The sequence below is a fragment of the Acinonyx jubatus genome, chromosome A1 (genome assembly GCF_027475565.1).
Source record: "Acinonyx jubatus isolate Ajub_Pintada_27869175 chromosome A1, VMU_Ajub_asm_v1.0, whole genome shotgun sequence".
Taxonomy (NCBI): Eukaryota; Metazoa; Chordata; class Mammalia; order Carnivora; family Felidae; genus Acinonyx; species Acinonyx jubatus.
In genome coordinates this window covers 144,961,366-144,986,377 of record NC_069380.1, presented here as the reverse complement: position 1 = coordinate 144,986,377, position 25,012 = coordinate 144,961,366, and the positions used below count along the sequence as shown (strand labels likewise).

At 38.3% G+C, this 25,012-nt stretch overlaps 1 protein-coding gene across 4 annotated transcripts in view; it reads right to left on the bottom strand.

Moving 5' to 3' along the window:
- The window catches only part of VCAN (versican), a 110,390-nt gene that overhangs the window by 31,918 nt on the left and 53,460 nt on the right, over window positions 1–25,012 (bottom strand). For 2 of the 4 annotated variants that reach the window (XM_027038829.2, XM_027038836.2), the window contains 3 exons: window positions 6,408–11,636; window positions 3,005–3,118; window positions 227–340 (listed from right to left, as the gene is read on the bottom strand). In XM_027038829.2, coding sequence (XP_026894630.1) covers window positions 227–340; window positions 3,005–3,118; window positions 6,408–11,636 — 5,457 coding nt within the window. The remainder of the gene's footprint in view (window positions 1–226; window positions 341–3,004; window positions 3,119–6,407; window positions 11,637–25,012) is intronic. The other 2 variants (XM_053224619.1, XM_053224622.1) reach the window with 1 other exon arrangement.

The following is a 25,012-nucleotide window of genomic DNA, read 5'->3' as shown; positions in this document are numbered from 1 at the left end:
GTGACCGAGTCAACACTGTTTTTCAGGTGTTGTGAGCTACGTACAGACACGTAAGGAAACCTAACATAGTTAGGTAACCTGTGAATTTCCCCTGCAGGAAAAAATATGCCATATAGCCAACATTGCTAAAAACACCCAAATAATTATGACAAAAAGCTGTCTAGAAGTAACATTGGAAATGAAATATCAATAATTTTCATCCTCCAAATGTTGCAACAGCTCTTACCTTGTTCACAAAGTGCACCAACATAGCTTGGAAGGCAGAGGCACCTGAATGTATTAAAACCGTCAACACACGTGGCTCCATTGCGACAGGGGTTAGAGTGACATTCATCAAAATCTGAAATAAAATCATAAAAGGCCACAAAAGTATTTTCAGAAAAGGTCAAAGGATCCCATTTAGTATAAGGTTGCCAGATAAAGAACAGAACAGCCAATTAAATCTTAATTTCAGATTTAATAATAATTTTTAAGTATAAATACGCCCCATGCTATATTTAGGGCCTATTTACAATAAAAATTTATTCTTTTCTTTTTTTATCTGAAATTAAAATTTAACTGACCTTCCTGCGTTTCATTTGCCAAATGTGGCAACTCGGGGAAAATTTCAAAGTTATTCATAAGAGGGTCATTGTCTCCATTGCTTTTAGATGAGTCACATGAATGCTGAAACTGATAAAGAATTGTATGGGCTTCCCACACTCAATCCTGGCTCCTGCTTTGATTACCTCACCTGTGGAATACTAAAAATATGTAACTGGCCTTACCGCCCCTGGGCCTTTTCCTTTCCAGTACATCCTTCATTCTGATTGTCATCTCCTTCAAAAGCAGTCATGATAACTTACTCTTTGGCTTCCAAACCTTCCATAGATGCCAACCACCCAGGGCAGAGATCTTCTACATGTAGTCCCTGAACCAGCAGCATCAGCATCAACTGAAAATGTTAGAGATGCAGGTTCCCAGGCCCATCCCAGACCTACAGAATCAGACCCTGTGGGGGATGGGAACACCAATGATTGGTGTTGTAGAAGTCCCCCACATGATTTTGATGATGCTAAAGTCTAAGAATCACTCTACTAGAATAGGATGTAATCTCTTGGATTGAGAATCTTCTCAGAGGGATCCAGATCTAACCTCCTTTCAAGTATTTTCTTCTAATACGTTTCTCTCCCACAAACCCATAAATAGGCCTACGTCAATACTCGCACTCAAATGCATTCTGCAGTTTGCGGTGTCTGTACTTATGTTTGCTGTGTCTGTGTCTCCCCCACCAGCCATCAAAATCCTCCTAACTTTAAATGCAATACTGAATGCAACTTTTCTACCCAGACCCGTATGATCTCTGATGAAATTAATGCTTTATTCCCATACCATTTTCCAATTCCACTCAAGATTTAATTAATGTTTATATTAAATAAAAGAGTATTAAACTATATAAATATAAAAGTAAATTAAATTTCCAAGAGGTATATAATGTATTGGTACCTAAAGAAATGGCCTCAGTAATGATGATATCATATAGTAGTGATATCAAACACTTTTATGATGCTTGCTAAGTACCAGCCACTGTTCTAACGGCTTCACATATATTAACTCACTAAACTATTTTCAAGTGATTTTAATGTAAAACAAAATGGGAGCCAAATAGACGCTTTTATACATATATATGTAAATATGACATTTAAGATGTTAGTTATTCCTTAAATGCATTCTATTGCTACCTCTACATCCCTACTAATTAACACAGAAATAGAGTTTACCAGCTCTATTAACTTTTTTTTAAAGATAAGCACTCTTGGGGTGCCTGGGTGGCTCAGTTGGTTAAGCGTCCAACTTTGGCCAAGGTCATGGTCTCATGGTTCGTGGGTTCAAGTCCTGTGCTGGGGTCTGTTCTGACAGTTCAGAGCCTGGAGTCTGCTTCAGAATCTTTGTCTCTCTCTCTCTCTGCCCCTCCTCCGTTTGTACTCTGTCTCTCTCAAACATAAGTGAATAAACATTGAAGAAAACTTCACAAGACAAGCACTCTTTTAAAATGAGTGTTGAGAATTTTATCTCAGTATTTTTGTGTAATCTAAAGTGTTATCATGGGCTTTCTTTACTCAATTGTATGAGAAAATCTTTACGGTACCTCTAAAAGGATCACCTGTCCAATGTATTCCATCATCTCTTTTTTCAGAGGAAAGGTCTATATTTAGTCAAATCAGAACTGGAGTCTTTTTTTTTTTTAAAGAAAAGGAAACCAAAATAAGAATGACAGTGAAAGGAACTGATTTAGTAAAGAGACAATATACTTCTTGAAACCCAAAAAAGAGGAGGACAGAAACTTCACAACTTCTTGAGGTACAGGTGGGTTAGGCTAGCCTCTGGAGACCAAGGCCAATTCCACCCCAGAGGAACGAGTTAGCTCAAAACACAAAAGCTAAACCCCCTAATTTTTTAATGTTTATTTATTTTTGAGAAAGAGTGCAAGCAAGGGACGGGCAGAGAGAGAGGGGGACAGAGGATCCGAAGCAGGCTCCACACTGACAGCAGAAAACCCGATGCGGGCTTGATCTCAAAAACCATGAGATCATGACCTGAGCCAAAGTTGGACGCTCAGCTGGTTGAGTCACCCAGCCACCCCCAAACTCCCTAATTTTTAAATACAGCTTTCTAAAGTTATTTTGTATTTAAATTGATTATTGATATGTCAACTGAGGGAAATAGATTAAAGTATTTCCTTACTATTTATGCAACTTTCCATTTGTAAAGCCTACCTACAAAAACTATAAAAAGACACAAATCACCTCAGGTAGCTTCACTGAGTTTTGGGTATATTAACAAAATTCCGTAAACACCTGTCCCCATTTCCCAGACTCTACTTGAATTACTCTATGATTTTAACATCATTTAACAAATAATTCATCCACAAACGGGTTTTTATGAAATCCTTTGAGCAATATAAATTCTGCCCCAATATATCTTCTGGAAAAGCATCACACTCTTTCAGGCAAGAACATCTTACCCAGTTCACACTGGTCGCCACTGAATCCTGGCACACAGGTGCATACATAGGAAGTTTCAGTAGGATAACAGGTGCCTCCATTAAGGCACGGGTTCGTTTTGCAACGATCAGGTCCTACCATGTTCAGGAAAGTAAGAAAGGCAGTTAGGCTCATATCCAAGTTTCAGTGTATTTCAGCATAAATTGCCACTTATTGCTACCATAAATATAAGCTTTACCATAGCAATTTAGATACTACACACAAAAATTAGCATTAACTTTACTCTCTGGAGTGTTTCTTGGCATTATAACTAATTGTTACGAATTGCATCTATTCATTTCTGGGATTCAGTCATCATTATTTTTAAACAATATTTTGTACAGTATCTGGCAACTAACATATTCTACTGCAGATTTAGTCGGCATGATAATGGCAATTGATTTTAGTCAAAAATGATTACACATATGTGCACAGTGAATGGAAAATGTATTCTTTTAAACGAGGTTAGTTCATGTGAAATGGCTGGATACACAGAACATGCATTCTTTTTAGCAGTTTGGCTGGTTATCATCATTTGAATTATTATTGCCTTTTACCACTTAATGCTCAGAAACTGTTTTTCTTCGAAAGTGTGCACTGAAGTCTCTTCTGCTACATTAATATGCTTTTTCCAAAAACACGTTCCAAATGTACTCCTTTAAACTATACTTGAAGAAAAGCAACACATAAATTAAACTCTACTGTACAAAAACAAACCCAAAGACAAACACCTCACCTAAAATGAAACCCCCAATTTTTTTGAAACCCCAAAGTTTTATTACAGTTTTCTTATTAAAACACAAATAACATTGACACTCCTAGAAGATAAATGTAAAGGTGACAGACACAAATTTCTGAGAAGAAAAACCTTTAAAATATGCTTTCTAAATGCAAATACTTTTACATAGTTTGAACACGTATATTCTTCTGTAATATCGCTTGGATAATTGCATTTACATGAATCACTTATGTTTATTACTTTACTTTTTCAGGATCCCCTATGTTTCAAAATGTACAAAAATACAGATAAGAGTTGAAAGTTCTACAAAATAATTGAAATAGGATATATTTGGACGAAAAACTGTATTTTCAAGAATCTTGAGTCCCAAAACCCTGAAATAATTACACATGACAAAAGATGTCTAGTCATGAAACATAAACTTAGGAATATTTGAATAAGCAAGCACTGCTGTGGAAGACAACTGAGCCTTTCCATATGAGAACGTCAAACTCAAACTTTCTGAGTGTTAAGTAAATCCCAGACTATGAGAAAGACTTGACAGATAATACACTCGCCTCTGGGGGTTCAACATTATAATCAGATGCTTACACCTACTTCTCCAAAAATGACCCCAATTATTCTAAGACTCTTTCTCCTATAGTCCTAAAAATATGTAAAATCTCCCTAGCCATTTTAGCCTTCTGCCTCGGAAAGTACACTGCTTGTAGGTCAAGGATGCTGTCAACAACACATCTACGTGCTGCCCTCAGTGCAAAACCAGAGTGACACTTATGCGACAGCGCTTGCTAAAACTGTGCCGTGCCACACGACTATGAAATTCTGTTACTATTTCCACCACAGGCTCCAGACACCATGCTGAGAGTATGGGACAAGGACTTGGCAAGAAAGCGGGGGGCTTTCTGTGAACTGAAAGTAGTTGGGATTAGGAGAAAAGTTTTGTTTTGGCAAATTTTATTCTTCCCTAAACAGTTTGTATTACTCTTCGAAAGTTGAACCTGCAACCGATAGACCAGGCAATCCATTATGCGCTGCTGTTTACCAAATTTGCCTGAAGTGACAACTGGCTTCGCAGCGAAGACGCAGGCTCTAATTCTAGGTAAACATTGTGGGCTGCATCACTGGCACACATTTCTCACTCATTTGTCAAACCGAATTCTCTCTCTGTGATTTACCAATGATTTCTGTATTATATTTTCACCAACCTGAAGTATTTGCAGCGAAATTGCAAAAGAATAAATATTGGCCAGATTACTAGGTTATCATTTACAGACTAAATATAGAGTGACAGTGAAAAATTCCATCAACCACCTTTGATTAGTTTTCTTCAGAAAATACTTTGAGTCATTTATAAAAGTTGCACTTGACAATTATTTTACTCTATCCGAAGCACAACAAGCTGAAGCATTAACGGTAGGTACAAAAAGATAACATTGAAACGATCAGGAGAATAATTCTAAGTACAGCCATGCCGGAAAACATATTCATTAAAATAAAACATATTTTCAACAACACAGCCCTTGAGATACTGATTTTTTTTTTCCTTTTTCTAGGTAGTGGCTAGGTGGTAATGGACATTTGTGGATTCCACTGACATAGTTATTTAAATAACATTACTGGAAAATACCATTAGAGCAGGCTTTTCAATATTATCAAGATAGATTAAAAGGAAAATAAATTCTACAGAGTAAATATCCCAAGGTTTCTGGTTTACAAATAATTAAATACTGATTATTCATTGTTATACTATATTAATAGGAAACCAGCAAAGAGCAATGAGAAGACCATGGACTTTGGGGTGGTGTTGACCTGGGTTCAAATCCCACCTATGCCATGGCATGTGTGGCTATGCAATCCTGAGCAAATCACAGAACTTCTCTGAACATCCACCTCCCATGCATTTAAATAGGGATGATAATAATAAAGGGATGATGATAATAATAATACAGCATTTTTGTGAAGACCAAATGAGAGAGTTTATTGAACCAGCATCAAATTCATGCTTTCTATCCATTCAGTAAAAAAATAGAAATCTTCTTTTGACAGGCAGGGTGTAAATATATACCCACTCTGGCGAGGTACTGTGTTAAGAAGCATTATGCAGACTATCTGGAGCAAGGAAATTACATGAAAGTATGGACTGATAACTGATATTGCACAAACTACGTGAATGTTTATTAGAGTTATTTACTACTCTCAAATTTTAAAGGCCTGACAGATTTTGATATCGCCATAATAGCACCCATCAATGAGAGATTTTTAAAAATGAGATTTTTTTTTCCTGTTTTTAAACTAAGATGTATAACTACAGGGCATATGACAAGGCAATATTTTAGTTGTGAGTAAAACCAAATTAAATTTTTACACCATTAACAACTTCACATTTCCTAGGTCACAATTATATGTTGTTTCTAAAACCCAGAAAAATACAAAGAATATCTATAAAGCCCAGAAATAATATATACTTACTTTCTTTGCATCTAATTATGAACTCAATACTGTGGCCTGTCCTGGTGTTATGTGAATAATATAAAAATCTTCACTGATTTAATATCACAATAAAAATTATATACACATATATACATGTTAGGACCAAGGGACTGTTTCCGAGTTTGGAAACAGATTTATCAATGTTGCAACCTTACCTGGTAAATAGACTGCTGTGCCTTCCACTGACTCTTCATTAATGCCAATCAGGAAACTGGTTTCATTAGAAGTTTCCAGAAGGGAAAATGATGGTGTTGCAAGCTCAGTATTTAACTCTGCAATGCTTACTGTTGCCTGATTATTGGAATCAAGAATTCTTGCTGATACTTGCTGTTCTGATGTTGCTACTGTATGATCCTCCTCTCTGATCAAAGCTGTTTGTGTTTCAGGGTTTATTTCCAGAGACGAAGAAATGGTGGGCCTCTCAGAAACCTGTGGGCTGGGCTGAGGCACGACGTCTGCCTCAACTTCATACATTGCAGAAGCAGAAGTAGAATGTGGCCACAGTGTAGCACCTTCTAACTTAATTTCACCTGCAGTTGTGGCCACAGTCCCAGCCTCGGGTGTTCTAATACTGGGAAACACCTTGACCATTTCTCCAGAAAGCAGAGTGTTGGTTTTGTTTTGGGAATCTTGGAGAATCTCAGTTCCTTCTTCAGCAATCAGTTCTGTGGGAGAAGCTTCCATTTGTCCTAATAATTTACGATTAGTTTCATCTTCTGACGGTTCTAATCCAGTGTCAGAAGATAAGGATGGAGGCTCGGTTATGTGAACGAACTCTTCCCTCAATGATGTGAAAGGCACTTCAGTATCTGCAAGTTTTCCTGGAGACATTGGAGATGTGCCGACATCTGTGCCTGGCAGAGCACTTGCCTGGGGGCCCTCTGCATGTTCAGAGGCTCCACTGCCTAAGTAGACAGTAAGTGGAGATGATGGTGTCTGAGAGGACAACTTTGCAAAAGCGGTAAGTGCTGAGGTATCAGTGTAATCTGAGGGACTGGATCCTTCCATCACATTAGATGCCTCTGTTAAACTCTGAGCCATGAGGTGGATAGTACCGATACTTACATAGGGTGTAGGATCTATCAGTGCCTCCTCGGTTCCCGATGAGAATTCTGGCTGAAAAGAAGGACCTACGTATTTCTTTTCTTCATACTCATCTTGTGTCTCCATATGGCTCAATGTGGATATTACCTCACTTTGGTCTGCAATAGCTTGACCATCAGACAAAGTACTTGACTCAAAGATATCATCCACGGCTTTTGCTTCAATTTTTGGTTCTTCAATCTCTGGATTAACTGTGGCAGATGTACTAGGAATGGTCAGAGATGTCGCTGTGGGAAGCAAAATATCTAATTCTGTTTCAGGGATCCGAGCTGTGAAGAGAAAGCCCATGTGATCTAGGTGGCTTCTGTCTTCAGAAGTCATTGATTCATTATGTGTTGTCTGAGTGTAGTTAGCCAGAAGAATATCACCAGAGCCCTCAAAGTTTTCATCAGTTAAAGAAAGGTTAACAGCCGCCTCATACTTCTCTTGAACTTGAATGCTTTCTTCACTACTGCCGTGTGGTCCTGATAATGCCTCTGGATCTATGTCTGTTTGCATTCCAAGGATGTCTTCATATACAGGTTTAGTGTGATCTATATCTATGATAGTATTTTTATCTGATGTCAGCTCAGGGAGAATTTCAAGGATGGTACTCTCTGTAATTGTCAGTATTAAATCCTTGTCCTCTTTGTCCAGATCTATAATAATGTTTTCAGTGGCTTTTCTTCTGTTAGGTTTTATGGTGGAATCCTCAAATCCTCTGAAATGGTCTTGGAAACTATCTGCAGCACCTTCTGTGGACCTCTCATATGACACTGTATTTGACACTGTGCTAGTTGGATCAGGGGAGCTTTCATTCAGCTCTAAATGAAGAGGCAGCAACATTGAAACTGTTGGGAATCCATTAACAGTAACAGCTTTAGCACTTGGAACTGCAGGATGTTTTTCCAGGGATCTATCAGAAACAAATGTGGTGCTTCCTTGCCTGGTTGCCTGAGTAGTTCCAGAAGTGTGGACTAAATCAACCATATCCAATTCCCCAGATCCCTCTCCAGAATGTTCATAAAGCAAGTCAGATGGTTTTGGTGCTGATGTAACAAATCCTTTGGCCATTTGAAGACTGTAAGTTCTAGCCAGAAAATCAGAGGGAGGGGTTGCCGTGTCTTTTGTTTCTGCTGTTGAAGAATTCTCGTTAGAGACTTGTTCAGTCATCAGTTGAGGTCTACTGGTCTGGATTTCTTCTGCCCAAGTGTGAGTCTGACTCTGAGGATGTTCAGTATCTATGGAGAAAGTGAGAGGTGCCATAGAGGGTCCTTCAGTTCTGGTGTCCCTTAAAATTTCTAGTAAGGTTGTGCTGGATGCTGTCTCACTATTTTCAGAGAGGTTTTCTGTCTTAGAAATGAGTGGTCTAACTTCATTTGCTACATTTTCTCTTCCCTTATAGCCTTCACTTGTATCACTTATGAGGCTGGTTTCTAAATTCTCCATTTGAGAAGCGTGAGGATATAATGTGGTAACAATTTGTTCCATTTCAGTAAAACTCACTGATACTGCAGTAGCCAAGACTTCTTCTCCTGATCCCAGCCCAGAGAATAAAAGATCAGTATCTGACTCTTTAATTATTGGTCTCATAACTTCAGGAAAAGGTTTTACATTTTCCTCCTTTTTGATTGGTGAATCTGTAACTACACTTTCAGTGGATACAGATTCAGTCACTGAGGTAGTAGCTAAGAAAAAATGGGATTTTTCAGTAACTTCAGGGACAGCAGTGAAGGGTGCCAAGCCCTTTGCTTCTGGATCCGGAGTAGACACATCAACTAAAGAAATGTCTTCCTCCTCCATTTCCTCATCAGGATGGTACATTTTCTTTGTCGTTAGCGTAGGGGAATCTGTGGTGTGGAGTCCCAGTTCAGTAAATGTTTGTGAATAGAAAACTGTTTGTTCTGGTGCAACAGAACTTTGAGGGAATTCAAAAGATTTTTGCTCCTGAATCTTTTCCTCTGACACTGTCTCACTTTCAATTCCTTGTCTCACAGGGTTGACTTCTTGTGTGGACCATAATTTGGCTGGCGCCATAGTCTGGGGAAAGTTTGCTGAGACTGTGACAGCGACTTTCACTCCCCCCTTTTCTGTCGCAGCTTCAGTACCTTCAGTTTCTGATGTTGGTAAAATGGTGGATCTTGTATCAGTTTCATTAATAGCACCTTCTACTCCCAATCGTTGGTCAGGAAATGGGGGATCTGTACTAGAAACATTTCCCACAGCACTGGGAAACACTTGGTCCACGGAGCTGCTTACTGAGACCAACTGCTCACCTGAGCCCTCAGCTGAGGCTGTAAACTCTTCCCAAGGGAAGCCAGCAGTGCTGACCAAAGTGCCACTGGGTCCTTCTGAGTCGGCTCTGTGGTTGCTGTGATCTGAAGTAGGTATTACAGGTGATAGTGAAATCTGGGTATCCTTCAATGCTGCATCCCCAGAGCCTTCCATCATTACTCGTTCTTCTTTTGCTATGGGATAAGTTACCGTTGAGTATTCTCTCAAGTCACCACTGAAATCTTCTTCTAAAGGAAAATCTGTAGAAAAGCCCTTTATCTCTGCCCCATGGTGTTGTTCTCCTGAGACTTCTAAAACCAAGTTTTCTTTGGATGTTTGGCTTATAATTTCAGCAACCTCCCTGTCCATTACAGTAGTCAAAGCTAATTCTGTTGGCTCAGAAGGGAGTATAGTTTCCACATGGGGAGACAAAGTGCCAGCTGCTTCCTTTTTGGTTTGAATTTCAGACTCTAAATTTAATGAAAATGAAGAAACAGTGGTAGTTTCTGGGTCAGCAGCAGCTTCTCCAGAGCCCAGCTCCATGGAGAGAGAGGTGGGGCTACCTGGGACAGTGGACGGCCCTTCTTGAACCTCATGGTGACCGCTACTGCTGGGCTTAGCAGTCTGTGCCCCCAGACTGTCTAAAACATTTGTTTCTGTAAAGACAAGAGTAGACCTTGCCATTTCTTTTTCAGATTGTGTGGGTTTTGTCGAGGACATAAAACTGCTCCTGTCAGTAGATGCTGAACCACTAGATGTAGCTTCATTTGAGCTTTCTAATTCAGAGGGTAAAATCAATTGATCTGATATCTGTGTAGATGAGTGTACCTGAACTGTAGCAGATCCAACTGTAGATCCCACCTCCTCATCTTTTCTCTTCTTTCCTTCAAGAGATGTACTGAAAACCCACTCAGAAGTGTCTGTTTCCCCTGTAAATTTGGTTGGCACTACTTCTGCAGAAAGTTGTTGAGAGATCGAATAAGAGGTGGTTGCAGGAACACCAAAAAGACTTTCTGTGATCATGATCTTGCCAGTGTCTAAAGTAATGGATGTATCTGTAGTATTGCTCTGTGAGAAATCAGTTGTTATGGTGAACATTTTATCTTTATCTTCTTCTGCTTCCCCAGAGCCTTCTGGAATGGGAATTGAAGGACTGACTGAGAGCTCTGCATTTTCCCTAGGGGTTATTTCGGCCCAGCTTTCTACAGTGGACAAGCGGTCATCAGGGAGGGCATTTCCTGTGAAGGTAACGGAGACTTCCTCTGAAACATCTGCTGACACAGAAGTTGGAACTGTACTTGGAGTGTATGTGACAGAAGTGCTTTTTTCTGCCTCTTCACCAAATGTTACTTCAGTAGCCCTTGAAAATGCTATTTTTTGAGATTCTTGGTCAATGGAAGCATCTCCTGAAGACTCTTCAGAAAACAGAGGTACAGGTTCTATGTGCTCATGGACCAGATTATCAAATTCAGGCCCTCTCTCTGTGACTGATTCTCGCCCCTCTGTGGTTTCTCCCTCATGCAATGGGACTGTGGGCAACACATCAGGCTCACCACTTGAGAAATGTTCTGGTGTTTCTGGGTAAGTCTCAGGCCTCCACGTAAGTTCAAGTGACTCTGTTGTCTCTTTCGATTCATTAGGTTGCACAGCAGTAGACTGTCCAGTTTCAGCCATCACAAACTGATGCGTTTCACTTTCACTGCTGTCTGAAAAATTTTGAGAAGGTGCAACGCTCTCAAACTGGCCACGCCGAGCTTCTGCTGTTTCTGGGTCCTTGGGGACAGTGGTAACGAGCTGTTTCCCATTTATGTACTGCACTGACGGGGTGGTCGTGACGTCAGTAGCATTCGTACATTCTTCATCCTCCTCTTCGTCTTCTTCACTGTGGTACAGATCTATTTCAATTATTTCAGGTAAAATTTCAGCAATTAGATCGTGCTCTGGGTCTGTTTCTTCACTACAAGGTTCATCTTCTTTAGATTCTGAATCTATTGGATGACCAATTACACTCAAATCACTCATTCGACCTGAAAAAAACAAAGAGTTTTCACAACACTTGAATAGAAGATTTGGCAGTGTATGACAGAAGAAATCGATAGCAAGGCTGGCTGATTAAGCTCACACACACAAAGAAAGGATTCGAATCTTTTTACATAACAAGCAATCACCCTTCTACACAGGGTTCTCAGTTTCCAAATTTGTGGATTCACATTAACAACAAGAAAAATATATCCAATTTAAAGTGGTAGGAACAGGTTATGAAAACTCTTCAACACATTTAACAAAGCAATGTGCTTAAACTGAAACAAGGAATCACATATATACATTGTCTTAATGAAATGTGGGAATTCACATGTGTGTGAACTGAAAAAAAAAAGAAAAAGAAAAATTAAGACCATTTCACCAGATCATACAGAAAAAGTATGTGATTATTGTTTTCTGAAAGGGGATGTTTAGACACCTTCTAGTCAATAAGGAAATGAGAAGAGAGTCCTCTTGCCAAAATCTGTCCTAGAGAAGACTGTTTTTAGAAAAGTAAATAAGAGGTTTCTTTATAGTGCTTTCACAGTGCAACAACAACCTCCCCCCCCCCCCCGCCCCCGGTGTAACAGTGAGACAAGATTTAGCTGCACAGGCTGCAGCGACATCCCAGAGACAAGGGCAAGAAGCCCCGGATGGGGGGCCCTGCGCAGGATACGTCACTGAAAACACCAGGAAGGAAGAGCCCTCCATACTTTATACCTTTGTCCTTCGTGAGAGGTGATTTGGATTGGTTCTGTTATGGCTCTTCTTACTAACATATTCTCCAAAGGAAGTTCAGGGGTCGCATCTAAACATTTGGACGAGCATACTTCACATAAGACATATCCTCAGAACATTTCCCTTGATTGTAAATTGCTAAAAGGTACCAACCATTAAGCTCAATGGACTTTACTGCTTCCAGAAATACACCAGCAAAACTCTTTGCCCAGGCACGAGGAAAGAGTAAATCCTGGGCCCTCACCTTCATCAGAGTGGAATTCAGTTGTCCTAGGAGAGGATCCTGCCACTACAGCTGTCCTGGCCCCTGTGTCACGGCAGTGTGAAAAGGTGCCTGTGGGTGCAATGACCCATGAAGAAGACAAAGAGAAACATGCAGGATTGCAGAGTGCCTCGCTCTCCCACTCCAGGACACTGTTGTAGAATTAGTTTTCAGACTAGCCCCGATCCATGCCACATATGCTCAGGCTAAGCCTGAAAGCTTGCAGAAGGAATAATTATGACGGAGCCACCTCTGTCCCCCATCAATAGGGGGAACGTTCCTGTAGCAAGAAGCCACTCCCTCCCATGTATGAAAGGACCACCATCTAGCATTTACTGATAAGTCAGAAAAGAAAAATCCTTATTGAGAAAGAACGAGCAGTGCTTGTATTCTTTACGCACCAAAATAAATACAGAAGGATGTGAACTATCAATAAAAACTCTAAGACGCTCCTTCTATATTTTTAACTAAGCTTTGATAGAAAACCAAAGAAAACAAGACTTTTATGTAACTAGAAGACATATACAATTTTTACATTACCCCTTTCAACCTTATAAAAGCAAGAAAGAAAACCCTTCACTATACCCCGTCACATCTTCACCGTGTTATCTCTATAAAATATTACTGCATAGGGTTCGGTTGTTCCTACCCTAATCCTATATCCTATACCCAAATCTCCAACTCATTCCATTCCATGTACTCAGCCTTTCACCTGTGGAAACAAAGGCTTACGGGTATTCAAATGAATAAAATATTTCTACCATAAGAGAAGTGAGATCAATGCATAACTCTGGTATATTAAAAAATATAAAACAAATACATATGATTTCTGCCACAGATGTTGCAACAACTCTTAATTGCCAAGCAGGAAAATGACTAAATGTCTTACCTTTTTCCAAACAATATAACTAAAAACATAAGTTTGTTCAATATTAGATTACTGAAGTTGTTGCTGTGATCTTATAGTGTCTCATTTTATATAGGTTTTAAAAGAGAACTCAATAAGATCTTCAGATAATAACACCTTTTAATATGGCTTCCAGTGAAGCCCACATTTTGCTATTAGAAAAATTTTGAGATAATATATATGCATATGTACATATATGTATATGATAATACATTTTAAATGCTTTTTGTACAAATAAATCTTTTGAAACATCACATCAGTGGTTTTGCCTAATCACCATACTAAGAAGTCTCTCAGTGCCAATACCATTTTAATATAGTTGAGGTAAGCCAGACTCAGTTAAACTATTCTGTACATTAAAAAAAAATTTATGTTTATTTACTTTTGAGAGAAAGAAAGACAGAGGAGTGAGCAGGGGAAGGGCAGAGAGAGGGAGACACAGAATCTGAAGCAGGGTCCAGGCTCTGAGCTGTCAGCACAGAGCCCGATGTGGGGCTCAAACCCACAGACTGTGAGATCATGACCTGAGCTGAAGTTGGATGCTTAACCGACTGAGCCACCCAGGTGCCCCTCTGTACATTTTTATAGGATTTAACCAAAGCTTCAAAACTGTGCCTATCTTAAATTGCTAACACTCTCATTTTACATTGAATCTTTTGCACTAGGTTTCATTAGGTGTAAATAAAACTAGAATTCACATTAAGAAGCAGCACACACACGGATGCTAAATTCATACAACATCTTTGATTTAAATACAGAAAGAATTTTATTTTTTTATTAAGAAAAACTTTTCAGTTTATTTATTTTGAGAGAGAGCACGATATTGAGCTGGGGACAGATAGAGGAGGAGAGAAAGAATCCCAAGCAACCTCCTTATGTAAGCATGGAGCCTGATGTGAGGCTCAAACTCACAAACCATGAAATCATGACCTAAGCCAAAAGTCAGAGTCAGACCCTTAACTGACTGAGCCACCCAGGTGCCCCAACACAGAAAGTTTTAAATAAGAAACAGGTCTGTGTCAAGCATATGAAGAATCCCCACCACATTTTGTACCTTTTATAAATAACGGAGATAAAACTAACCGTTCAGCCAAAGTTCTCCTAGCAAACACAAGATAAATAAGGAAATAACTGCTTGATACTGTTTATTTATAAACACCTGGACCAGAAATAGAGTAAACAGCACTCACTGTCATTATAGATTTATATAGGTATCTGAATAAATTCCTTACTTAAAGAATAGTAATGAAAAACTGATATAAACATATCTCATGATCTTCAGAATGAACCTAAACGGAGGTTCCATCAATGTATGATGTCGGTAGCTCTAAAAATAAGTGGGGTGGAGAAAAATGGAGAGAGAGAAGACACTAAGGTAAGTCAGTGTGTCAACTGTCAATGTGTCAAAGGAACTGACATGTCTTGGTGTTCACTTAAATGTTTTACAAAGGGGTGAATAATTTAAAATAAAACATCTTTTTTTTCTAGGAAAGAAAACAAAGAACTGTAATTGTGAATCAAAAATTTATATAATAATTTCATTGACTATCAACTCTTATTAAATCTACTTAAATCAGTTAATAAAAGACCCTGGCATTCACTTTATATTCTCCAGTTTTAGTTCCAATGAACAAAGCATAACATTCTTTTTGTCTATTTTCCTCTTGGATAAGGAACTTTAACATTTTTTTATTTCACATGAATCTATGGGGACGTCCCTTAGCATTTTAGATGATCATATCAGAATATTTTACCAAAAGATTCAACTGTTAGATGCAGTATATTCCATTTTCTAGCCTAAATAAATACCACAGAATTTCAATCACAGCAATACAAACATAGCAGAGATGGCCTTTGTATGTTCTTCACAAACACAGTCGGTTTCATATTGGCTTTTGCACACAAAATTAAATTCACTACCACAACTATGCATGCCACCCAACCACGTTATCTTCCCAGAAGCCAACTGACTGCACAACATTTACTACCTATTATGTATCAGACTCTATTGCAAACCCTTGCTTACCAACTCTGTAGAGACCTAAGAGCCTCAAGAATATTTTCCAAGTCGTTTGACTGTCTGCCTACATGTCTCTCTCTTTGAAACAAATGCTCTCGCCAAGAGGTTAGTAAAATGGCCTTGCTAAACCCTTTTCTCCTTATTTTGAGTGTACACATTGCAAATGTACCGATCACTACATTTAATCCAGGATTCCTTCTTTCACCTGCCTCCCAAGTATCTGGTCTGACTTGCTTTCAGAATAGTAGAAAACACAGAAACATCTTAAGCTATTTTGTCTTAAGGTTCTCATTGTACCATGAAGCTGGTAACCACCAAAGAACTGTGGGCATGTCATGGTCAACAGGGACTGAGAAGATTTTAAAAAGTGCTCATTTGATATGTATTACAAAAGTGTTCTATTCAATGGGAATTCTTAAATAAAACAGATACAAATAAGACTTGAAACTATTGTTTCCTTTTTCTGAAAGAAATATTCTCACAATTATACAGAGACTAATATTCACTTTGTTTGAATAAGTTGTGTCAGCTTCCAAATGGTTTCATCAGACTTCTTAATATTGTTTTAAGAGTGAGGGAAATGTTCATTTTTTTTCTGCAACAGATTCCCTACAGATCAATCTACATTCTATTCTCTCCTTGTGGCTGGTTTGTTCCCATACTTTTAAAATCTCATGGAGTGGGGGGTGTGGGGCTATGAAATCTACCCAGTATGGATGGGAGGGTTCTTTCCCACAACCCCATTCCTCTGTCATTGCTACCTTACATCTCACCCATATTCCTATTTTCTCCTTTTTGTTATTCAGTCTTTGAAATTACTTCTTCATCCCTCTTTCTTACTACTACCCCACCCACCACACATGTTATTAGAGAATTGCAAGTACTATAATTATTGTAAACCATAGAAGTTTCTTTGCCGGGTGAGATGGGGGTGGACACCTGTGAGATTGTAAAAGCAGGTATCTCATTCCAAAGTCATGATCTGCTCCATTTTGTATTAACAGTGCAACCTGATGGAGTCATTAATGCTCCCAGTTCTTAGATGAACATGTCCTTAAAAAAGACTCTCTATGTTAGAATTTTATCCTAAGGATAATATAACTTTTATTTGGATTTCAAGGGTAGAACCACAGAAGTTTGCACACTGTGTGTATAATCTGTTCTATGTTTATACAAATGTATTTTAACACCTTGACTTGCATATACTAGTATCACAGTTAATAGATTTTTTGTAAAGGCACACAAAGCTTTATTGCGAGCTGACCTCACCATGTATTCACCATGTATTTTTAAGTACCTCATGGCGGAGTTCTGTGGACATAGCACAAGTGTTCCAGTTATGCTGTTAGCAGATACAAAACATAGTTGCTAAGATGCCCAGGCAGCTGGCTGAAGTTCACGTTCTCTTTAGGGAATTTTACAATTTAAGCTTAAGAGCTTTTAATTAAATATAAGTATATACCAGTTTACTCAGCAGAAGTATATTAGGATCACATTTATTTAGCAAAATGGATTTCACTTTAATGTGCAACAAAAAATATTTTGTTTCCTTATTTTAAAAATGTAATAGACAACCACAATGGAATGCTTGAGCAATCCTCAGAGAATTTAAATAGAGAAAGCTTGAAGTTCTTTAAGATGTTCACGTTTTCTCACACATACCTATAGGTCCATCGACCATACAGAAACAAGTGCCCCACTTTCATTCACGTTTGATATGTTCTTAATTAAAATAAAATGCTAATTGGCACCTCAGGAATCAAAGAAAATCACCTAATATAAATTTTAATCAGATTGTTTCAGATATCCTAAATTCCTCAATATTTTCAGAATCTGAGACATTAAACTAAAAATGGTGCCAACTCAGGGTATTTGAAACAAAATTGACATTAGTAATCAAGATATAAATACCCTCCCCAAATCTCATCAGATGTTTCTGCACCCTTAATGAATTACCTTAATAACTGAAAATCAGGTGATATTTATATCAACACTCAATCCTCCCAGAGATGAGAGAGATTAATCTAAAGGTTGGGAGATCAGCATTAGATTCTGTGACCCACATCTCCCTATTAACTCTGCCAGTGGAGGTTCATTTGGTGCACCTCCCAAGCATGTTACTTTATTCTGACAGTCTCCTCTTGCTGAGCAAGGAGCTCAATATTTCTCAATTCATGAATTTTACACCCAGAAAGGGTAATGTGTATGTATAAACAATGTAAGCATTTCTGATGGCCTCGCTTTTAAGAGACAGGCATGTTATGGGGATGATAAATGGGAATCATCTCTTTTCCCAACTTGAGATAATCCTCTAATAATGCTGTTCCCTCAAGCGGAAAGAACGTATTTAGATACAGTCATCTGGTCTAAGTGCGCGTAAGGAGATATGACCAAGTGTGGTCTCTTCTTACTTATAGAAAAGGCCCAGGAGAGTTGATAACTTCAAATTTTTAAAGAGCAGAGCTTGCCTGGAGAGCATAATCCAGTAAGTTTGGGACTTTCAAGCGCTTCTGAACAATAAGAGAAAAAGCTATATGACAGAGAAGTAAGCCAGGTTATTAAGATTTCAAAATGTTTGCTTAAAAATAGAACAGATAAACAAAAACCAACCATAGACAGCACATTTATTATCTTTTCTACTCTGGTACTCCCACACTGTCAAAGCCTTTGATAGATAGATAGGTACCAAATACCCAAACACCAGAAAAATGCTTTGGTCAGCATTAACGACTTAAAATTTAAGTAACAACTTTGAGTAAAGTAAAACAAAGGCCTCTCATAGATATAGATTTATACTTGCTTTCTACACCCTTAAATTAAAGCTACTGAGACAAACTTTAACAGACACCATTTTATTTTTAATTATGTTACTCTTTTCTTCCAAGGTCAATAGCAGTTTCCGCTCACCTCTTCCACCCGACCTCTTCAACAGGGTGTTTGAACAGCCCAATTGACTGTCCCCGTATTTACCCTCGCCTTCAGTTTTCTGTTAGAATTCTCTGCTTCTCTGCCTTGGAGACCAGCAACTCCATGTCCCTCTCTCGTTATCCTCCTCATTCCCGGCTCAGACTTCTACTCAAGCAGAGTCTTCTCACCCCCAACTTGGAACGCTTTGTAAATCCTCCTTTGAACTTCACCCATGCATTTATGAATGATCCAGCTAAAGCCCTCAGTTCTCCAGTGTCTTCTCTAAAACTCCTCACCCCAAACTGGTTGTATCTTTGATTTGTATGCCTTGGGACTTAGGTCATACTATTTCTTATGTCTAAATTCCTCAGCTGTTTTTATGTTTTTGTCTCCGCTCCCTTACGAAATTCTATATTCCACAGTTGAAGTGTAGGGATACTTATACTTTAAACATGAATGGTGTTCACACTCTTGCAACTCAGCCCCTCTTTGAGAATTTAGTTAGAAGAACATCTGCTCAGTTTTTTATCATCAAGAGTGAAAAAGTTTACATTCTAGTAGAATTTGATACTTCCTTTGAAAGATGTGAGTTTGGGGCTAAAGAGACATTGTCCTCTGATTACAGTAGCAGCTCAAATTTTGAGATACAACTAAAGAAACATACAGATAATGCAAACACTAAAGACTATACTGGATATAAAAATCTAGATTATCTGAAAATGCAGACAGAGCTTCCATTTTTTTTTTCATCATTCACCTTTTCAAATCCAGCATTCCATAGAAGGCTTCTATCAGGGTGGTAATCACTGTTTTTCTCAATGTAAATGTATAATGAACAAACTCACTTTGGTAGCATAAGTCAAAAGAATCCTTAAGCCATGTTGATAGAGACAAGGTAACATGGATACAGCAAAGTGAGGTATAAAATCTGGGTAATTCAAGATATACTTTCCACCCCTCACCATTACTTGTGATTTAATTACTATGTTTCATGAAACTTTAAAAAATATGTTTTAATGATATTTAATTCTACTTTCCTTTTTTTAAATTTTTATTAAAATGTTTTCAACATTTATTTATTATTGAGAGACAGAGCATGAGCATGGGAGGGGCAGAGAGAGAGGGGGAGACACAGAATGTGAAGCAAGCTCCAGGCTCTTGGCTATCAGCACAGAGCCCAACGCGGGGCTTGAACTCACAAACTGCGAGATCATGACCTGAGCTAACGTCAGATACTTAACCAACTGAGCCACCCAGGTGCCCCTAATTCTACTTTCTTCCTCACTTACAGATGCCAAGGTCCATTTAACACTTGTGACAAAATATGATCAAAGACCACCAAAAATATGATCAAAGACCACCATTTCATTCAGGGGAGATTGTATTAGACATATTCTTTATCTCCTTAAAATGGGGAAAGTACAGAGGCTTAAAGCATCCCCTTCCCCAGGAATGTCTATTTTAGCCAGCTGTGTGCAACTCAGAAAGCCTTCACTTTACCAGTAACGTTCAACTCTCACTGTGCATCAAAATCACATGAGATGCATTTAAAAATACAGATATCTAGTAACGAGAAATAAATAAATGAAGCAAATTTAAGAAAAAAAAAAACAAACAAAAAATACAAATGCCTGAGCCCCTTGACTAGGAATCCAGATTTAAGTTGTCTGATGAGGGATGAGGTAGTAGGTATTTTTATTTAGAGGCTCCCTGGTTATTCTAACATACAGCCAGTGTTGAGAAGCAGTGTGGGAAATATTTATGCACTGGACCATTTCCTGGTGTTTCTCAAAATCCCCTGCTCAGAATGGTGTCATGGTTGGTTAGCTGACTAGTGCCTGGTTGGTGTAGCTCTGGGCCCTCCTGGGTAAGCAGGGTGGTGGCTCACTGAGGCAATGAGTGCCCAGAGTTTACTGTGAGGCCAAATCTAAAGATGCTTCTTATATTAACTTATTTCATATTACTTCTATTTTTTTTTTACTACAGCAAGCAAATAGCCTTTATTATACATTTTTGCTTCCTAATTATTTCAAGTTGCCTTCTCTATTAAGCTATAGATTGTGTTATCTTCTTTTCTCCAGCCACATAATAGCTTGATTGAATGGCTTTATTTCAACATCTCCTGGAATTATTTCCTGGAATTGAGTGTGAAGAGATGAGAAGAGAATGTTTCATCTGCAGATAGTAAATGGCTTCCCTACAGAGCAGAGCAAGGTAAGACTGCACCATAGTGAAACAAGATGGCTATACTATATTCCATTATACTCTACAGAAATATACGATAATAATATATTTCCTTTTTCCTCCTGCAACTTAGAAAAAAACAAAATCTTCAGAAATTTACTATATGTAGAATATAGCCAAAGCAAATAAATCACTCCATGAGAAACTAAGAAGACTGTGGTACAAAGCCAACAGATGAAGCCAGTAGAAGCCAGTCAAGACAGCATGTACTAATGATACATGTGGGCAAGCAAGTCTAGGTATAATAGACATGATAGGTCAAATTTTCATAGACACAGATGCTGAGATATAATTAAACTTTTCCTCTCACTCCAGAGGTTCTTTCTTTCCTATTTAGACTTTCAATTATTTACGGAGAAATACTTTATACCTATCGCATTTATTCAAGCAAATATTTAGAAGGTTCGCCATAATTTATTTTCCTCCCAAGAACCAAATCATTCTTTTGAAGAACAATTACAGCCTTCTTGCCGATAGATAGGTGTGTTCCTCCTGATTCATACTCAAAAAGTCTAAACATTGGCATATCTAAGGAACACCACTTTTTAATACAATAAAGTACTCAGTTATCTACATGATATCCTGGGATGAAAGACCATTTCACATTTTCTGTCACCTCAGTTACGTTAAAAATTCAAAGTCCTTAAATACAAATGAAAATATATATATATACACAACAGTTTTTTACCAAACACATCCCCATCCTTGCTCCCCAGCCAGGGCCCCATTCTTGGAATCATTCTTCCAATGAAGCCACTGAATAACCAACCCTTCTTCTTGGACCTGACAAACTGACCTCACTGCCGTGTAATGTTATACACTTTGTAAACTGATAAAAAATAGGCAAGCCTTATTAAAAACATAACATTTTCAGCTTTACCTCATTAAAATGAAACCTCAGGGAGCATTTTTTCCCCTTTTCCTTTATCCCTCTTGCTCCTCTCACGATGCACGTCTCTCCCCTTGGCTACATCCCTCCCCTCAAAAACGTTCTGAACACTGTCTGGGCCCATGAATACATTTTTTATTCATTGCACAAATGAATGATCTAAGAGCTATTAAGAAAGAAGAATGTAATCCCTGTGTAGAGAACTGGGGGTTTCCTTGACAACAACAAAAAGACAGCAGGGAATGTCCATGCATTCCATGAATATGCAAGAAGAGACTAGGCCCAGTACCTGGACAATTTTATAAAGAATTTGTAAAAAGATCTTTTTCTTTGGAAAAAAAAATGGATTGGTAGTTATCAAAATCATAAGCCCAAGTTTTTTCACACACGAAAAAGAGCAGAAAGCTAAAGACTTCTACATATAGGTACTGTCGAATCAATACTATATTTAAATTTTAAATAAGGGTTGCAGCTGCTTCTGATTTGCACCCAAAATGGCATCACCCTAGACAAACACAATTCATAGAGGATTAAAATTTTAAAAAGCTCTTACAGTCACACAGATACTATGGTGTAATTACAATTGGCTCCCTGCGGTATAAATCCTGAATTTTAAGATAATTCCATTTTTTACCTATTTACAGTACAAAACCGTCTAAGTGTTCCTACATTTACAAGTGCAGAATAAAATAATTACTAAAGCAGAGACGGGATTAATTTGTACTAAGTAGTTCCCATGTGCCAGGCACTATGCTTGGTGCTTTGTTGTCATGAAATATTAACTCTATGATATCTCTACCACAGTGATGGGCAAACCCTTGAAGAGATCGCTTTATCCTTGAAGCAACCTAGTGAGTTTGTAGTATTGTTGTATGTTTTTAACATTATAACAACCGAGGCTTCTAGAGATAAAGCAATTTTTAAGGCCAAACAGAGTGAAATAACAATGCTGACAAAGAGCTCAGGACTGTTTCCAAGGCTCTTTACACTGTGTCAACTGTCTTTTCCGTGTATCCTATGAACGCAACAGACTATCTACCCATGTTCATTTAGAACGTCACAGAGCGTGCTCCAAAAATCCAGTTCTAGTGTAGTATCTTGTATATGGTAATTACCTGACTTGAGTAAAAGAGAAAAAAATATATTCGTATATTATATGTACAGGTGTGTATATATGTATGCATGTGTGTGTGTGTGTGTGTGTGTTTGTGTGCGTGTGTGTATAGGTAGGTGATCATTTTCCTTGTTTCATAATCTCTGTGGCTTGGAAAAGAGAGTATGGGTCAAAGTTTAGGTAATACTATTCCTTCTATACATAATAACCATTACATCTATTTTGCTGGCAAAACGTTCTGACAAAGAAATTAAGAAATTTCTGGGTCCACACCATGGATAAATAAAAGGACTGACTCCAGACTCTCCAATCTCTAGCACTTGTTTCTGTAATACTAGTGGTCAAAAATCACTTGAATTAGATGTTATAAACCTTTAACTCACCTTTTAGAGTACGTAGCCCACCCTTCGTAAAGTAGCTTTATGCCACTTAACATTAAAGGTGTGTCACTTTGAACCATGACATGGGAATACATTTTGGAAAGTTAAACATATTTAATCTACAGAAGATGCTACATTTGTCAAAAAAGCATGAATCACTGAAGGATAAGAAAGTAGTATGAGAACACTGCCTCCTGAAGAAGTTGGCTGAATATCTCTGGTTTCCACACACTGTGCAGGTTTCTAGGTGAATACTAAGAAGGCATTCATCTTCCAAAGCAGGCTGTGACCCTCTGTCATACTGGTGCTATTTAGAAAAGTGTCTGATTATATTTGTGGCTCCTTAGTCCCCACTGATGAGCCTCTGTTAGGCAGCAAAAGGTTAATAACTGGTTTCCAGTAATTTGTTTTTGATCTTCCTCTCCAACAAGGACCCAGCTGAAGCCTCATCCTTCTCACAGAATATTCTCTGACCTCTGTGCCTCCAGTGATTCCTTCATTCACTGACCCCAGCTGCCATTTATAGCTGGTACCACATCACCTTGTGTGTAACTATATGTTTCTGTACTGCAGTTATGTTTGATTGTGTTAATATTGGCTCCCCAGAAATGCTCTGTGCCTTTAAAGTCCTTGGAAGCAGGGTTTACGGTTTATGTTTATTCTGTGCCTCTTGTAATATCTGTCAAAGGACTAGGCATGTTGTAGCTTTGCCTTTACCAAGATAAACCTTGCTTGACTATGCTATGCTGGAAGACAGTGTGTGCCTTTCTCTCGAGTTCATTGCCAGTGACAGATAAGTGGTATTTGTCTTTAAATAAAGCCACACCTCAGTAGTAGTTGTGATAACACTAAGTTGTAATGGCAAATGCTATTTTCAGAAAGAATAGGCATCGGCTCATGTTAGGAAGATAATAAAGTTCTTTTTAGTTATCTATGGAACATGTCTTTTATTATTAAACTTTAACTTGTGAAGAAACAATTTCAGTTTTTTGAATTGTATCTCGAGGTGGGTGGGTTAATAAAACATTCATAGAGCATTTAAAGAAATTGACAGTCTACTATGTGTTTGTGTCTGCATGTCTATATGTGAGCAGTGTGTGAATGTATATGTTACACATACAAAATATTTCATTTAGAAGGACTTTCTAAAAAGGTAACCGCTGGTCTGTAATGTAGTGTTAAACTCACTAATAAATTTAGTAACACTAAGGTCAATTCTTTTCTTCGTAGTATAGAAACAAAGGGAAGAGAGTCTCTTCCCTTTTCATTATTTGACTATTAGAAGAGGAACTTGATCCTTTTCTAGATTTCAGGCAGCCAAGGAGAGATGGGGAAAGCCATCCTAATTCCCTCCAGAAAAAAGAGAAACTGCTTCTCTGGCAGGGAGCCATAGCTGGAGACCAGCAAAGGGAACCACTCATGTGTGCAAGCGCTGGCCCCATCCAATTTCAGGGATGTGTTCCGAAATTCTGAAGGGAAGAAGCAGCTCAGAACCAGCGCCACAAATTTCAGGATGCTGTTCTCTTGCCATGCCAGGTACTTGAATAGCATCCGCAGCCCCCAATGTTAGCAGCAAACTAAACACAAACCATGAGCCTCCATTCCCTATTTGCAGTACTTTCCCTAGTTGTCTCGCAAATTATCTCTGAAGTTCAAACATGAAAATATATGTATACCATGCCCCGAAAGTATTGAGCTCCAAGTGTGAGCTCGATGATGACTTAGCTCTGCACATACATGTGATGTTCTGAAATGTAACTACACATTACTTTGATTACGCACAGGCATTGGTAAGATTGAAACTAGACTTGCTTCATTTGCTTTATTCAGCAACACACAAAGTTATTTAAAGGTAAACATCAAGAAATGTATATTATGATGCTGAGATAAAAGTATTGATAATCAGACCAATTTAAAAAT